A 17,969-nucleotide genomic window follows, 5' to 3' on the forward strand; every position below is an offset into this window, starting at 1 on the left:
TTTATTTTTGGGACAGAGAGAGACAGAGCATGAACGGGGGAGGGGCAGAGAGAGAGGGAGACACAGAATCGGAAACAGGCTCCAGGCTCTGAGCCATCAGCCCAGAGCCTGACGCGGGGCACGAACCCACGGACCGCGAGATCGTGACCTGGCTGAAGTCGGACGCCCAACCGACTGCGCCACCCAGGCGCCCCGATCATTTTTTAAGTAGTAAGCTTGTAAAACAACACCAAGAGAAGGGATATGGCAGTTTCTTCATTCGGCTTCTAGAATAGAAAGCAAACGCCTTTTTTTTTTTAAAAAAAAAAACACAATTTAGAAAATATTTTCTACTTTTAGTGATCTAGAGGGTACTGTACAACCCACAATCTACCATAAATTTAGGAAATAAACATTCATTCTCTTGGAACAGACTCACCAAAGCCACAGTGAGCCTTCCTCGTTTGGATCCAGGAGAAGTGCTCATCCACCGTGCCGTTAGAACCCACGTGAAAAGAAACAGGATATTAGAATCAACATAATTATCATTGTACTTCATGGCATTTATACAGATTTTTTTCAAAAGAACCCACTGTCCCCTTAGCAAATGTATGAAATACGGGGAAAAGGAGAAACACTGACACCCAGAGAAAACAGTATTCTGGGCTATTTCCTTCTAGTTGCTCAATCACTTACTAAAAAAAAAAGTGTGTGTGTATATATATATATATATATATATATACACACATTTTATAAATTTCCTTTGTACACATACAGTTTGATAGCACTTTCTAGTTGCTAGAACGTCATCACCACAACTTTTATAAAAAAGATGTCTTTGTGCAGCATTGTTCAATGCCAGCTAAATCTAAGTAAAACCTACTTTGATCCTTGCTGTCCTCTCAACTGTAAAATACGTTAGTTGCTCTGTTAGGAAAAATAATGATAAGCTACTTGACGTAACTACCCATATTAATAGCCTTAGGACTCACTGCAGGTGTATTTCTATTGTCCCCTCACTCATTCCACAAGTGTTTACTGAGTGCACTTGCACAAATAAGTTTCCCTGTCCCTACCCTCAACCAAACCAGTAGGAACGGGTGTTAGAACATCGCCCTCCCCCACACCTAGAGCTGTCATTCATCCACTGTACAGCTAGAGTGATTATTTCTTTTTAACAGACCTGTTAAAAAGCTTTAATGGCTTTAAAACCTTCTAGTGAATTCTGAGGACAAAGACCAGTCCTCCTGAGCAAGGCCTAAAAAATCCCCCCAGTCTGGGCATACTGTCACTTGCCATCATGCTCATCCTTGTCCTCCACAGCATTCTACCACTTCGGCTTCCTTCTGGTTTTCACTGCCACTGGGCCTTTGCACATGCTACCTTGGTCTGGAAAGTTTCTCCTTCCCCTCTTCAACTAATTCAACTCACCCAAACTTAGGTCAGCCCAAGAGTGATTTTTCAGGCAAGTCTTCCCCTGACCTCCCTAAATATGATCCTCTATCACAGGCCTCTATCAATTGACCAAGTAGCTCTTTCCTGTTAGGTGGCAGGAACTCCATGTTCCTTTTTCTTTTTTCAATGCAGAAAATAATGGCCATCTATCCACTACACTGGAAGCTCCATAAGGGCAGAGGCCACATCCGTGTTTTTGCAAAGTACAAGCCTGACCCAGGTGGTAGTTCCATACTTCAATTCCATAAGCAATCCCCAGGGTGCTTGTTAAAATACCTCAGTCCCAGATAGTGATTCAGTAGGGATAGGGGCCTTGGACTCTGTTTTCACAAGCACCTTCCTAAGTCCATATGAATTCTGAGGGGACTTCCCATTGCTCTAAGGGTTCAAGAGACCTCAAACTCTGTTTAGGTTCCTTATTCCTCACATTTGTCTACACCCAAGCATCCAAGATCTTAACAGACATAGCTAAGGTCATAAGGGTTAACTTAAACGGGATGATAAGAAAATTGGAAGGAAGGGGCATCTGGGTGGCACAGTTGGTTAAGCATGTGCTTTCGGCTCAGGTCACGAGCTTACAGTTTGTGAGTTCAAGCCCCACATCGGGCTTGCTGCTGTCAGCACAGAGCCCGCTTCAGATCCTCTGTCCCCCTCTCTCTCAACTTCAAGGAAAAAAAAAAAATCGGAGAGAGGCATAATTAGTAACTGGTTCCAGTTATGTGGTTCCCATAACTATTAAACCAACAACCCTCAGCTGATTTCATTACAAGTCCCTGAGGGCTCTAGACAAACTGCCATCCCCAAGCAGGAGAGCTCTGGGAGCAGGGCCTTAGTATTTTCTTGGGAGTCCTGTAGAAAGCTGGCAGGTGCAGCTAGGATACGAATTCCTATGTTAGTTTGCAGTTATACAAACTACAGGACAAGGACCTAGCCTAAGTAGTCGGTTAACTTGAAATCTTCAAGTACACTTAATAGGCTTATTTTTAAGTTACCACCTGAAGTCTTAAAGAAGCTGCCCATGGCCACCCCGTTCCGGTCCCCATCCACCAGTCCATGTGGTTCACAGCCTCCCTCCCCACTAGATGCCACCCACAGCTAGCCAGCCGCTCGGGGGGCAACCCAGAGTCAGAACCCTAACTCTCCTCATACATTAAGGCCTCACTCTAACTCCACCTCACCCAGAAAAACGACTTTAATGGTGACATGGCTGTTCATTCAATCAGCATCTTGCTTATAAGCTTCAGCCCCACAGACACACATAAGCAGGAAACCGGACAGCTGTGAAGCCCTCTAACAAAGTGACAGACCCAGACTGTTAGCATGAGTAGCTTTCAACTTAAAAAAAAAAAGATCTTCGGCGATTTATCAATTGTTTTGCAATACTTTTATTTGAAGGCTCTGTCAAAAATACAGCCTTTCATGAAGTATTTTGAGAAGGAGAGGCATAAGGAAGGAGCACGGAAAAAAGCTAACGTGTCTGCTTCACTAGCTCACGTTCAAGTTGGCCCATTCGTTTACATTCATCTAAATGATGTATTTGAAGCTGAAAGTGCTGTCACAGGATAGGCGTTTGCCCTTGCATCTCCCACACAAATCTTGACGGTGGGGCCTTTTAGGGTCAACGTGGCGGAGTTTTACAGGGCAGGAGCATCTAGTCTGTTTACAACTCTGAAAAACCAAAGTGAGAAGCACATACAGAAGATAAACCCATGGTCACTTCCTCAAACTTCAAAGTTATTTTTCTAGTCCATCCAAACACTTACTGAACACACTCTAAGCAAGGCTCTGTGCTAATCTTGTTCTGTCTGCACCCCTTCCAGCAAGGGGAGGATAAAGAATAGAGGGTGTTTAACCAGGTGGTCGTGGTCTCATGTTGCATAGGATTCAGGTTGGACATGTGAACTTTTTGAAATACAGTTATCTAAAAGGAAAGCTCTTCCTGCACTTGAAGGGTGGAGAAGAAGCAAGCATGGGAGAGGAGTCGGACAAGGAAAGCTAAGGTGTGAGGCCAGGGATTAGGAGCAAGCTGTGGGTCAAGCCTGGCACCGGGGGAGGGAGGGGGCGGCTAGGGGCGGGGGCGGACCTTGCCCTCACCTCCACCTGCTGCAACTGACCCGAAGCGTCTGACCCGAACACTGAAAGCAGTGCAGCAACCACAGAGGCGAGAGCGAGCGGTTAAGGGATCCATCCCACTTTAGAACCTGACCCTACTCTGCCCCGATCGAAGGGGGTTGACACCATTTTCCCCACACTTGCGCTCTCTCCCCCCACCGTAGCGTGTGAGGCTTCCAACATCCAACCTGATTGGAGTGCACAGATTAGGCTGTGTCAACAGACACATCAGGCTCCACTAGCTGTGTGCTAACAGGCAAGTTCAGCCACCTCTTAGATTATCTAAGCCCCTTAGCACAGTGCAGCTTACAGTTAATAGTAAACCAATGTTACTAGTTAGCCCCAGAAAGCTGGGCAGCTTAGATTTACTTGAACAGAAGTCATCCTCCCTTTGCCAGCACTCAGGCAAGACAAACTTTGAAACCCATGCTTCTACTAAATACCCTAACTTGGGTATGTGCTTCATAAAAAGCATTTGGGCTAAACAGACAACTTTCACCACCTCACGTCAGTAGAGACGTATTCGATTTTTGATCTGCTTTCTCACGTTAGACTGACTACCAGGTAAGGCAGACCTTCTTCCATGTTGCAGGTGAGGCAATAGGCTCTAAGGAGATTAACATGACCAGAAGGAAACAAGACCCCAAGACCCCGTTTCCCAGTTGAGTATTATTTCCATAATCTCCACCGAAAAGCAGTCAAAACCTAGGTCACTGGGAACCTAGCCTCTTTAAAGAAATGCCTTCAAGAAACTACACCCAAACCCTCTACCAACTACCCGGTTCAGACACAAAATGTGAACATTCAATTTACTTGACACGTGATATCCTCCACTCGGTAAGGGTTATAAGACTTCTGACAAGTTCTGCAGAACTGCTTGAAGTAAACCTGTGATGAGAGAGGAAAACACTTAAAGCAAAACCCTCTCGACACTCAATGTCAAAAAGCTGCCAGTTCAGGGGCACCTGGGTGCCTCCATCGGTTAAGCGTCTGACTCGCTTTCGGCTCGGGTCATGACCTCCCTGTTTTGTGGGTTCAGGCCCTGTGTTGGGCTCTGTGCTGACAGCACGGAGCCTGCCTGGGATTCTTGGTCTCCCTCTCTCTCTGCCCCTCCCCTGCTCATGCTCTGTCTCAAACTTAAAAAAAAAAAGCTGCCAATTCCTTGGTGTTTCTTACCTTGTTGGTGCCCTGCACACACCACACATAGGCACTTTCCCATCGGATGTTGCAATCCTTGCAGTGATAGTAGCCATACTTCTGCTCTAAGAACTGAGCAAAAAGACAGCAGAGTTTAACCCACAGGATATCCAAATTAGCCTTCATTTCAGAAGCTGCGAAGGATCGGTTTGCTATTCAAAATTGGCAACCGCATTCCAGATCACGGAGGAAAGCAGGCTCAAGGTTTGAATTGGTCTCTCCGATGTAGTAATTGGGGGAGCTAATAGCTTAATCAAGCACAGAAGCAAGCATGAGCCTAAAAATGTATTCCAGATTAGCTTGGTTCATAAAGCAAACCGACTGGCAAGTTGCTAAGTAGGTATTTTCCCTCTGACAAGCAAGGGAAAAGCCAAACATCTAGGCTTCTCTAAACCTGGAGATTCTTTAAATTTTTAAATTCTTTAAATTTAAAATCTTTAAAATCTTTAAATTCTTTAAATCTCTAAACCTACAGATGCTCTGTAGGATAGTCTAATTTTAGAACACACACATGTGAAAGTGGTAAAGCTGAAGAAAAGGAAGAAGATTCTGTGTCCTAAGATACTTTAAAGATGTTCACTCAGAAGTCCATTCTCTGTGCTGCCAGTTCAATTTCCAAACAGTGCTAGGAATCTATTGTGGATAAGCCAGAATTCATATTTAACATGAACTAAAGTAGTACGGCCTTATTCTTAAGCTTCTCCTCTTCCCTCCGGGTGAGAAACAAATTATGAACAAGTGCTTGGAGTCAGACCTTTAAGTGCGCTCTGAAATTCCTGCCAATTCTACCACAATTTCATAGTGAGCAAACGCAGGCCCAGGACAGGTACGACTGAAGATCACACGTGGTTTACATTACACATAGCTTCTGTAGAGCTCGACTCACTCCTCTCTTCCCCTGCCCCCAACAGCCCTGGGCCGACCCCAGGCCTCTTCCTACCCCTGCCTTTCCACTTCGCAGGGTTACCACTGCCCTCAGCACACGCCAGCTCTTTAGGGTTCAGCTGGCCCTCCAAACCTGCTGCGCTCAGGCTGCAATACACAACGGCCGAAGGCCCAAACGCTTTAGCAGTGTTGAGTTTCTGAATAAGGGTGCTTTCTAGGAGCAAGAAAAAAATCCCAAGGGAGACCATTCATAGCTCTAGCCCCCGGTGGAAGCTTGGAAGATTCAGGCAAGAATCAGGGGAGCGCTGACCAGGCAGGACCCCAGGAAATGACCGTTACGGCTTTTGCCATATTGCATTGAGATAGAGTAGGATCCTTGGGAATCGGTTCTCCCTGCCAGCAAGTTCTCCTTCTGATCTGCTGAGTACCCCTCCTAGATCGTCCCAACGCGAAATCCACACTGGACCACGTGCCCACAGTCAGGGTTTTATACAGTAAATACGCTCAGAATAAGAGTGTTATCAGGGCGCCTCCCTCGCCAACCTGCGGAGCCCACGTTCCACAATCGCCAGCCACAACAATCAGGCCGCACTCCCTGAATTCTGCTGTTGGAGGGGCACCTGCTGCTGGGAGCGGCTGCGAAGAGCCACACGGGCTTGGCGTGCGCCTGAGAAAGCTGGCGCCTCCACGTGCGCGAGCAGCCACCGGGCGAGGGCAGCGACAGGATCCAGGAGACCACACCCCCGGGGCCCTCCCGAGTCAGTTCCCTCCAGCCGCCTGAGCCTCACCTGGAAGCGCGGCCTCTCCTTGGCCTGCTCGGGGCTCCGCGGCGACGACCTCTGGCCCGCGGCGTCCCGGGCCTGCCCCACCGGCGGGGACTGCTCCGGACCCCTGGGCGCGCGCCGCGGGGCCGCCTCGTCTCCCCGGGCCTCCCGCAGCTGCAGCCCGGCGTCCGGCGGCTCCCAGCTCTTCCGCACCGCGGCCTGGGCCGCGTCGTCGTCCCCCTCCTCCTCCTCCTCGGACTGCGACCTTGGGGGCGCCTTCCTCGCCGACCCCTCTCCCTCCTCGGGGCCTCGGGGCCTCGGAGGCGGGGTCCTTCGCTCTCCCTCGGGCGCTCCGGGCCGCTGCTCCCCCGCCGCGCCGTCGGCCCCTTCCAGGAAGGTGGTGAGGCGGCGGGAGGCCACGGGCGAGTACACGGCGACGGTGCGCGGGAAGCGCACGGTCCGAGGGGCGCCGCTCGGGGGGCTGCCCTGCTCGGGGCCCCGGCGCGCCGACTGCGGGGACCCCGAGCCGCCCGCGCCCTCGCCCTCGGTGCCGGGCCCGGCCGGGGGGCCGGAGTCGCGGACCCTGCGCAGCAGCGTGCGCCGCCCCAGCGAGCACTGCACCGAGGCGTCGCGGCGCGGGTTCACCTGCACCGCCACGTCCCGGCTGCTGGCCCTGCGGGGCCGCGGGCCGAGGTCCGGGCTCACCTGCGACAGGAGGGCCATGAGCTGCGCCCGCTGGTAGCTGTCGAAATACTCGGAGGCCGTCAGCTGCCCGCAGCCCGGGAAAGCCGGCAAGGCCGCCCCGGCAGAGGAGGACGACGAGGAGGAGGACGCGGGAGCGTAGCCCCCGCCCCGGTGCCGCCAGCCGCCCGCCTCACCCTTGCCCTTGGCGGTGGGCGGGTAGGGATACGGGTACGAGTAGGGGACACACGCCGGGTACATGTAGCCGTCCAGCACCTCGTCCCCCGGGGCAGCCATAAGCGCAGCCCCGGCCGCTCCCGCAGACGCCCTGCCCTAAATAGGCTGCCGGCCGCCGGCCCCACCGCCTGTCTCCGCGCTGCGCGGCCATCCGCACCTTTCCCGCCGCCCGCTCGGGTCCCCGGGTCCGCGCCGAGGTGGCCTGTCCCTGACCTTCGCTGTGTGGAAATTTACCACGCCTGGAGGCCGGCACAAACACCCTGAGATGATCTGGAAAGGTTGCTTTCTTTGCGATGCAAGAACTGATTGGTAAGTGAGCTTGCCCGAGGTGAGGAGGAGGCCAAGAGAGCGCAATCACCCCGATTAGCTGCGCCAGGTGGTCCCCATACCTTGATTGCTCCAGGTGTCCGTGTCTGGCTAGTGAGCAAAAACGCAAAGGTTTGGGGAACTGCTTTGGGTCTGTTACCTAGGATCTCAGATTCTAGTTTAATGATCTCAGAACTGCTCTGAGAAGTCTACCCACTGAACGCTTTGGGCAGGTGCACAGGGACAGCACTCAAGGCAACCACATCTGAGCTCATTGTTTTCTCTTCTCGACCCTGAAGCACGTCCTCTCCTCCCCTCCACTTCAAGCGGAGAGTCTATTGTTCTTCTCTGGGGTGGATAGTACTACAGTTTTTCCTAAGCAAACCATCCCTCCAAAAGATTGATTTGGGGTTTGTTACATAAATTGCAGAGACAAAATCAGTCCCCAACTGAGAAGACAATACCTTGTTCCCTGGGGAAAAAAAAAAAAAAGATAGCTGTTCATTACTAATAGATATCAGATCAAGTAATCAAATGCATTAATGTATTTTTTTTTCTGATTTGATACAGGTTTGACAATAAAATACTGTATTTCATTGTTTAGTTGACCTGTTTGGGGATTTTTTGAATACAGATCAAAATCCAACATTGTCAGGTATTTCTACATGGAGCAAGCACTTTTTTTTTCTAACAACAATTACATTCAACTCAGTTATGGTTTACAAATTGTTTTACAATTTATGTTTTACCAAAAAAAAAAAAAAACAAAAAACCTCGTTTTTACTACCATAAGAGTGCACCCAAATTCTGCATTTCCAAGACCCTGTTTTCTAAGAGTGTATCTATTTGAAACAGTCCTAGAAATTGGTAATGATAAAAACCAAAGAGCACATGAACATGTTCAGGCTTTACTTCAGCAGTCCCGGGTGCAAGTTGTATTATGACATTGATGTGTGATTTGTGAAAGTGCTTGGTTAATATACCAATACAACCTTACAACGGGAAGAAGGTCATAACTGTTACATGTACGATAATGTGAACCATGTGTTACCCTTTATGTAAAGCACATTCACTACCACAGACGAAAAACATCATAAATATGAAGTAACATTTCCGCAAGATAGAAACTCCTCTGTATCTCCGTGTTCAGAGAGAAGTCTGAGTGGTTTCCATCATAATTAAATTGTCAGCTTTCACTGTGCCATAGGAAGGGTCTGCCATTTCCTCTTCTTTTAGTTTCTTGTAAGAAATGTCTGTATCTTCATCCTCATCTAGAGGATCTCGCTTGTGTAATATCTCACTTCCATACACCTTATATATTAAAACAAAAATCCCTGCTTCTGCAGACTGGAAAAGGGCATACAGCAAAGGAAACATGTACATGCTTCCTATCAACTGCGGCCGAAAGGCCAGTTTTAGAATGGCGGTACAGAGCTGCACATTCTGACTCCCTGTTTCCAGGCACACGGTCCTCTTGCAGTTGGGTGGAAGACGGAAGAGGGTAGCTAAGCCGTAGCCTGAGGCATAGCCTGCCAAAGGCATGAAAATTGCTACCACGTAAACACTTGCGGGAATGCTCGCCAACAGTTCAGGTCCTAACATAGTGCCAGTCATTATGAAAAGGACCACCAGTGTCACTAGCAGAGACCACAGGGAAACCTAGTAACAGAGAATGACAAGCCATCAGAAACAAGATAGTCGGAAAGGAATTCAGGCAAGAGAATCCTCGGCTCTTGGGAGAAGAGACCCATCTAGCCTCACCTCACACACAAAATGGAGATCTTTGCCGTAAGCAGTCTTTGACAAAGCACTTCTGAGGATGGATAGGTCACCTCATCAGGAGGAGTCCAGATCCCAGTTGGACAGTTCTGATTGTTTGGAAGCCTGTCCTTATGTCTAGTGACAATCTGCTTTCTTTAACAACTAGCCATCGTCTTGGATAGACCCTCAGGAGCAGCACAGACCAGACTTCTGTTTTAAAAAACAGGAAGAAAAGGCTACTCGTCTCCAGCAGATTGTCTCTAGACTTTCACATAACTCTGTGGTGGGAGTCCTGACTGTTCAGAACATGTATTTAATTTGTGAATGTGCCTCTTCTAAACAGCAGTTAGAATAAAGCCTGATATACCAAGTATGGCCTGATGAACAGAGAGAGGAAAAGAAAAATTACCTTCCCTGAACAGGACCCCATGTTTTCCATAAGAGATACATCTCTGGTTGATCTCTGGTTTAACCCATGAGGTAAAAAGCCACTAAAATGTATGAAACTTATAAAATAAATTTTTAAAAAGTTTATAAAGGAGCACCTGGGCGGCTCAGTCTGTTGAGAGTCCAACTCTTGATTTTGGCTCAGGTCATGATCCCAGGGTTGTGGGATCAAGTCCCACTTGAGTGTGGAGCCTGCTTGAGATTCTCTCTTTCCCTCTGCCCCTCTCCCCCACTATTGCGCTCGCTCGCTCTCTTTCTCTCTCAAATAAATTAAAGTTTTTTTAAGTATGAAACTTAGTATGTGATATTTTCAAACTTGAAAATACTTTATATCTCAGAGAATTGATAGCAACACTGAAACAATCACCAACTCTTAGATTATGTAAGTGAAAAAAAAACCCAAACAAACAGAAGATGTGAGGAATTCTTTGCAATTCTGCAACACCCCTTTTTCATCTATTTACGAGAAACATCCCACCTATATATCTCTAATGATGTTTAGGAATTCTTACATGTAATGGAGTTTAGATACAGTACAATTGACTGTATAGAACACTCTGTCATCTTGATGTCTGATATAGTTCACTCATTCAAGTAAAACAAGCTGTGTAAATAGTAAGGTGGAAACCTAAAAAAAATTCCTCTCTTCATTCTTTAGATTAGTAGTTAGCTAGTGTTTTTTTTTTTTTGGTTTTTTTTTTTTGTTTGTTTTTTTTAATGGGGTAGGAGGTGTTTGTGAGGGAAACTAGAGATCCAAAAGAACAGTTTAAGTGCTGACTCTGGTTCACTGGATATTTGAGGCGAAACCCCTTTGCAGTCTGTGGGACTGGCATATACTTTATAATCTTTAAAAAATTACTTAAAATGTATCTGGGCTGGTAAAAAGTCTACCATAGAGAGTGCTAAAATACTTATTATATAAGGTGCTCATGCTACAAAGGTACAATGGGCAGAAACCAAACAAACTATTATAAATCAAAACTTTTTTAAAAAGTAATCTCTGCACCCAATGTGGGGCTCGAACTCACGACTCCAAGATCAAGAGTCTCATGTTCTACCAACTGAGCCAGCCAGGAACCCCTAAAACTTTTCTGATATTAAGTTTCAAAGTGTGTCCACATCAAAAGCTTTGATAGGAAATCTGATTCTTCATTGTGAAAATACTGGCACCAAAGTTTCTTTTGAACTATTTTTTTTTTTAATTTTTTTTAACATTTTTTATTTATTTTTGAGACAGAGAGAGACAGAGCATGAACGGGGGAGGAGCAGAGAGAGAGGGAGACACAGAATCGGAAGCAGGCTCCAGGCTCTGAGCCATCAGCCCAGAGCCCGACGCGGGGCTCGAACTCACGGACCGCGAGATCATGACCTGAGCTGAAGTCGGCCGCTTAACCGACTGACCCACCCAGGCGCCCCAAACTATTTTAAATCATTTGGGTGAGCACTGACATTGAATGCTCATTTTAAAGTGTTTGCAAAAGTGTAAAAGTGTTATAAAACATACCTTATGAATGTTCTGATTAAGGAGTAAGAATAGGTTCACCTTAAACTCAAAGTTACCCAATCTTATTGAATTGTCTATTATTTAAATATATTTATCTGTTTTTAGCATGGGAATAACTTATTTGATTGATTTTCCCTTAGAATTCCTAAGATCTTGTAGTATTAGCTTAATGATTAAGCTTAATAAGTTCTTAATGCATCTTAAGATTATCTATGGGTATGTTATGTATAACATATAAAATATATGCATATTTACATGTACATATAAATTTATTACATTCACAATATATATGTTTATTACAGAGCACAATTTTACTCATGGCTGGCTATATTTGCATAAAAGAACCCATTATTTTTCATGTTAATAAAAGTTAGCTCCTTTGAATAATCAAATTTTGGATTAATTATTTAAAATTAATTTATTTAATATAAGTAAAACACAAAAGATTATGTCTTTAAATCTACATAACTGAAACATTGGGGAAACTCTTTTTCTCTTCACTTGGCTAAATGAATTTGTGCATTTACAGTAATTAGTTAGGTGTTTTATTTGAGTAAGTTCCTAAACTGAGAGTCCTACTCGTGGTTTACTCTTATTTACTATTTTTGAGTTTTCAAAGAAAGCTTAGTTGACAAATATTTAAATTTTTTCTCCAGTCAACAATGAACAAAATCTCTACTGCTACAAAAGGTATCATTTTTTTAAAACAAAGCAACATTGGAAATATTGCACAAAATAATAGGAATCCTCATTCTTTCACTAGCCTTAGAAACCACATGCGTTACCACAATGGGGAAGGGAAAAGAAACACACAGATTTAATAACAGTAATATATTCTGCATTCTTTATCCAGGACCCAGTTTTATTTTGTGCCTTTTTAAAGTCAATATTTTGTGCATTGTATGATATTCCCTCAATGTGATTTTTAAATTACTTTTGGTCCTATTAGGGTCAACTTAGTTTTAGAAAATTAATAAAACATTTTAAAGAAACCTTCTACACAATTTCTCAGAATTAGAGTTCCACTTTTTTAAAACATAGGAATGCATTTCTAAAACACTGCTCAAGTTCAATTCACATAATTTCACTTCACCTGCTTTGATTTTTAGTAAGACCACGATTCTTTAGTGGACAATATGTTGCCATTTAATGGCACTCTCATCTCTCTCCCACCCCCGCCCCCCCATGATGTTTCGTCCTGTGAATACTAATTGCTCACTTATGCTCTTTTTAATTAAGTTATGTTTTAATTAAAGCTATGAGTTTTTTGAAACTGCAAAAGGTAGAAGTTTTCTTTGTGGCACAAACTTTTTTTTTTTTTAAGTTTATCCACGCAAGTTTATCCCTCTTTCCCAAACTTCTTAGCATTTCAGCCAGGGGTCAGAGACCAAGGACTCTCTAAGAGTGACCTTACCTTCACAATGTAGTCCGCCACCCGGTTGTATTTGTATCGAATGAAGACCCCCAAGCCGATAGGGAGGAGAGTGCCGCAGAGGGTCAGGGTCACTGCCCCCAGAGGTAGTAATTGCACCACAGGGGTGTCGATCCAAGCCCGGCTGTAGATCCACAGGCACAGGGGCATCAAGACTAGGGCCAGAAGCGTGGAGGAGATGGTCATGATGATGCTGCAGAAAGGGGAATGAACAGAATTCAGAATGGGCTCTGTGCCAACAGTCTCTCTTGCACATTGGATACAGGAGAAAGAAAGAGACTGCAAATCTGGAGTCTGAAGTCAGGGGTGAGAACCTGTTTCATCGGTGCCAAGAGAACAACACCCCTAAGCCCAACTGAAACATGAACCCCAGGATGGGGAGGTGGGGGTCGGGGGCGGATCTCAGGACTGCTGCCCCTGGCTTTATAAAGCCTATTGAGCTGGCTACAGTCTGGTTGATTCTGAGGGCAAGAACCTCTTTCTTTTTTTTTTTTCATCCTCCAAAGCACCCTGTTAGACGTGGTAAGGCTGCTGAACATGACTTGTTGGATGGAACTCAATTATATTGTCCTCTGTATGAGATCACTTTCTTTATCGGGGCCAATAGCCCTATTTTGCTTTTGCATTTCCGGAGAGTCCTAGCTTCAGGCTTCCCAGTTCCCTTTGTCTTCTAGAGGACGAGGACCTGCGCTGACAGCCCAAACTGGAGAAGGATGGTCCGAGAGCTGTGCAGGAAACCCCAAGGCAGTCGGCAGCCCTGTCCCCGTCTAGGTTTCTCCCCCGACAGCACTACCTCTTCACGTCCGCCTTGGCTTCTAAAGCCCGGGGGTCAACCCCTCGCTGCACTGTCGTCTTCCCTCTCCCACGCCTCTCTCCAACCACCTCTCCTTCCTCTCCGTCTGAAACCCGCGGCTAAGCGCGGCTGCTTGGCAGGAGAAGACGCCTAAGGACCAGCCCGTACCTGAGGTTCATGTCGCCGTCAACCAGCAGGGACATGAGGTTGGACAGATTCCCGCCGGGACAGCAGCCACACAGAAGCACCGCCACGGCAGCCACCTCGTTCAGCGAGAAGGCCAGGGCCAGCAGGAAGGCCAGCAGCGGCAGCAAGCCGAACTGGCAGAGCGCGGCCAGCAGCGCGCCCACGGGCCGGCGGACGTGCTCCCCGAAGTGGTTCACGTCCACCGTGCAGCCCAGGCCCAGCATGGTGATGCACAGGGCGGCTCCCACGAACACGTTCAGCCCGTGGTTCAGCGGCGTGTCCCAGAACGGGGTCTGGGGGTGCTCCCAGGAGTGGGGGAACAGGGACGGGCCCAGGCTGGCCGAGCCGCCCGCCGAGCTGCCTGCCGTCGGCTCTGGGGTGGGCGCGGGGCCGGGGCTGAAACCGACGCCGGGACTAGGCGCGAGGCTGAGCCCGGGGCTGGGGCCGGCGCTGGAGGCAGGGGAGACAGGCAGGTCGGGGCCGGCGCTCAGGCTGCTGGCATTGGGCGACAGCGTGTAGTTGTCCGGCTGCAGCGAGGACGGGGCGAAGAGCAGCGTCGCGTTGTCGGGGCCGTCCATCGCGCCGAGGCGGGCGGCCGCGGCTCCGCTGTTCCCCGGCCCCGCGCGCCTCTGCCCGCGTCCTGCGGTGCCACCTGCCCGCGTCCGCCTGTCCGTCGGTCCGCAGCCGCAGGCGAAGCTAGGTGCGGAGCTCGGGCTGCGCGCCGCTGACGTCTCCTCGGCGTCGGATGCGGCGGGAGGTGGGGGGGGGGGGTCCTCCGCTGGCAGCACTTAAAGCGCAGCCCCCCAGGGTGAACCCAATCGCCCGGCCCCCGCGCCTGGCAGGCCCCGCCCCGCCGCCGGGTCCCTCCTTTTAATCACCAGTAAGTGGTTCTGTTAGAGTGCAGCCAGGGGCGGAACAAAGAGCTGACAAAGGACAAGAAGAAAAACCATGCCTGGCTGCCGATCAAGTTCTGTGATGGGCTCTGCCCATTTCATAATGAAATCTGGAGACACGCACACGCGCGCGCGCGCGCACACACACACACACACACACAGGAAGCTTATCAATGCATGCACATGAACTGTATACACTGTTCGAAGAGCCTGCAACCCTGAGCATCGAGAAGGGTCCCGGACTTAATGTGAGCGGTTCTCTGGTAGCAAGACACGATATCTGGCTTTCATTTACTGACAGGTTTTTTTTTCTTTTTTAATTCTTTAAAAAAAATTTTTTTAAAGTAATCTTTACGTAATTTGCTAACAGTTTTTAAATAAAATGCGTTCAGACTCAAAGTAGAAAGTAATAACAATACTGGGGGGTTGGCAAGTGCGTGTGCATTATTTCACTGGATTGTCCCAGCAGAGCCTTGAGAGATGCTGTTAACTCGTTCTTACACATGAGGAATCTGAGGTGCAGGGAAGTCTCAGCCTCAGCAGCCAAACCCACAGGTAGTGTCTGGATGAATGTGCATCTGATATATCCTTAACGAGAGCCCTGGAGAGCTCTGCTAAGAAAAGGCTCTGTGGAAAAATGTGTTTGGGAGTTACTGGCAGTTGGGGAGAGGATATCTCCGTGGCTAAATTTATGAAGTGTTATGAGCACAGCCCGGCATTGGGATTAAAGGACTAGAAAGAAATAAAGTGGTGGGATTCCCTGCCTCGGACAGGTTTATCCCCCAAACAAATCAGATTTAGAGTTCACAGGACTGTTGGCTCAGCAACTTTCAGTCACCAGAGGCATCTACAAAGAGAGGGAGCTCGCAGCATACCAGGGAGGTGGAGCCATTTGAGAAGGCATCTCTACCTGTCTGGAGACACCATAAAGCCAAAGCCAGGTGAGTTGCAAAAGCCAACAGGAGGATTTTCTAGATAGAAGTCTTAGCTCAGGGTTAGACTGCATGGGGCCAGGACCCCAGAGTGGATTCTTCCCCCTGGGAACTTGTCCCTCCCCACTTTTCTGACACCAGAGGAGACTGGGTGACTTCCATTTCCCAGTGGTGGACTGAGCCCACGTGTTTATCTTTTCTCCTCTCCAAATCTCATGAAAATGACAGAGAATATGAAAAATAAGATTACATTCACAGCATATTGCATTCTTAGTCACAAATAAACTATTTTTTTTCCATTAGACCATAAATTCCATGAGGGCAGAGCTGCGCAAGTATTTAGGAAAGTAATGTACTGTCATACTTTCCTAAAACAGTAGAGCCAAGAAAACCATGCAGTGACATCTATTGAGCTCTGAAGGAAGTGGAACATGACCAAAAATATTCTAGGTGTTCATTCAGGCTTATGTAAGCAAAACAAAGATACTCAGATATACAATGAAACACGTCACCCGAATACTTTCTTTAAGTAAGTATATCCAGGGGAAACCCGCGGAGAAACAGACAAAATAAGGAGGGGTCCCTGCTGAGCCTTCACATTCTTTAAACCACAGGATGAGATTAGCCAAGAACACAAATGGCAGAGGGCCAGCTGAAGCCTAACTGTAGACACCGCCCCTGTTTTTGCCCCCTCCTTGTGTTAATGATATTAAAATCCACAATCAAATTCAATAAGCGGTAATTAGAGGCAGCCCAACTCATCCAACTAGCTCCCGTCTTGGTTTGGGGAGGGATATGGGAGGTGATTTATGCCATGGACAAAGAGCAAAAAGCAGAAAGGGATGGACCTGGCTTGTAAATCAGCAGGCTCACAGTAAACCTGCAGTTCTGGGGGCTTCTTGGGGCCAACGGAGTGGTCATCTCTCCTCCTGATGTAGTTATTGTCAATGTAAAGAAAGCCTCCCTCTTTCTTTCTGATCTCCTTCACTGGAAGAAAACCCCAGGAGTAGAAAACAGAGCTCACAATCAGGTATGTTACTGGCGAGGGTCACTTAGCCTCTTCAATTACCTTTCTTTTACTCTTGCTGCCACCAAGGAGGGTCCGGCCCATCCAGAGGAGAGAGAATATACAGAAGGGCAAGACAACAACATAGCATCCGGAAAATATACAATGGGGGGGTTGGGGAGGTGAGAAATAAATTTAGAACTATGTTGCACACCGAACACCAAAAATAATTCCAAATAGATTAAAGAGTTAATAATGATAATGATAATAATAATGATGATACAACCAAATACTGGAGAAAAATGTTGGCTCATATTTATATCATCTTTGGATAAGGGAAGTCTTCTAAGCAAAAAAGCAACAGAAGAAATCCTAATGGGAAGCTCACTAGATATGGCTACATAAACATTTTAAGCACAGCAGTAAAGACAGAAGGGAAAAAAGTTAAATGCAAATTACAAAATGAAAAAAATACTTGAAACATATAAAATCCAGAGCTAATTTTTAAAAAGTTTTAATGTTTATTTATTTTTGAGAGAGAGAGAGAGAGAGAGAGAGAGAGCAAGTGGGGGGGGGGAGGAGAGAGAGAAGGAGACACAGAATCCAAAGCAGGCTCCAGGCTCTGAGTTGTCAGCATAGAGCCAGACAGGATTGGGGGGCGGGGGCCCTCAAAACCACAAACCACAAGATCATGACCTGAGCCGAAGTAGGTCGCTCAACCGAGTCACCCCGGCGCCCCATGAGCTAATATTGTTAATTTACAAAATAGTTTCACAAATTAATGAAAACAAACAACACAATAGGAAAAAGGCAAATGATACGAATAGACACACAAGATCACAGAAAGGAATGCTAATCACCATATACTTCTAAAAATATTCACACTCACTAGTAACCAAAGAAATTAAAGCAATTAAATGCCATTTTTATTGGAAAATACTGAAATAAATACGATAGTGTTGTGGCAAAGATACTGTTAACTGGACAGTCTCTCATCCTGCCAGGGGTATATCTTTTCGAGAAGGAAACTTGGTGAATAACAATTGCCCTAAGAATGTGTATTTCCTTTGATCCAGCAATTCTTTTTCTAGGTGTTCATTATTAGGAAACAGTAAGAAAAAGTAATTAAAAAAATTTTTTTTAACGTTTATTTATTTTTGAGACAGAGAGAGACAGAGCTTGAATGGGGGAGGGTCAGAGAGAGGGGGACACAGAACCTGAAACAGGCTCCAGGCTCCGAGCTGTCAGCACAGAGCCCGACGCGGGGCTCGAACCCACGGGCCGCGAGATCATGACCTGAGCTGAAGTCGGACGCTTAACCGACTGAGCCACCCAGGCGCCCCGAAAAAATAATTTTTTAATGAAAGCTGCATTGAGTGTGTATTATATACAGACACTC

General features: G+C 47.0%; 2 protein-coding genes across 2 annotated transcripts; both read right to left on the reverse strand.

Moving 5' to 3' along the window:
- Positions 1-2,854: 2,854 nt before the first annotated feature.
- ZAR1 (zygote arrest 1) lies at positions 2,855-7,370 on the reverse strand. Its single transcript, XM_042934032.1, has 4 exons — positions 6,417-7,370; positions 4,723-4,815; positions 4,360-4,434; positions 2,855-3,102 (listed from the first exon to the last, which is right to left on the reverse strand). Exons 1-4 carry the CDS (start codon positions 7,368-7,370, stop codon positions 2,959-2,961), a joined length of 1,266 nt encoding a protein of 421 aa, XP_042789966.1. The 3' UTR covers positions 2,855-2,958.
- A 1,211-nt stretch (positions 7,371-8,581) lies between these two features.
- On the reverse strand, positions 8,582-14,318 carry SLC10A4 (solute carrier family 10 member 4). The gene is made up of 3 exons (XM_042934033.1): positions 13,722-14,318; positions 12,743-12,953; positions 8,582-9,275 (listed from the first exon to the last, which is right to left on the reverse strand). The coding sequence occupies exons 1-3, from the start codon at positions 14,315-14,317 to the stop codon at positions 8,763-8,765; spliced, it is 1,320 nt and encodes a 439-aa protein (XP_042789967.1). The 5' UTR covers position 14,318; the 3' UTR covers positions 8,582-8,762.
- Between the last annotated feature and the right edge of the window lie 3,651 nt (positions 14,319-17,969).

This window comes from Panthera leo, chromosome B1, assembly GCF_018350215.1.
Source record: "Panthera leo isolate Ple1 chromosome B1, P.leo_Ple1_pat1.1, whole genome shotgun sequence".
Taxonomy (NCBI): domain Eukaryota; kingdom Metazoa; phylum Chordata; class Mammalia; order Carnivora; family Felidae; genus Panthera; species Panthera leo.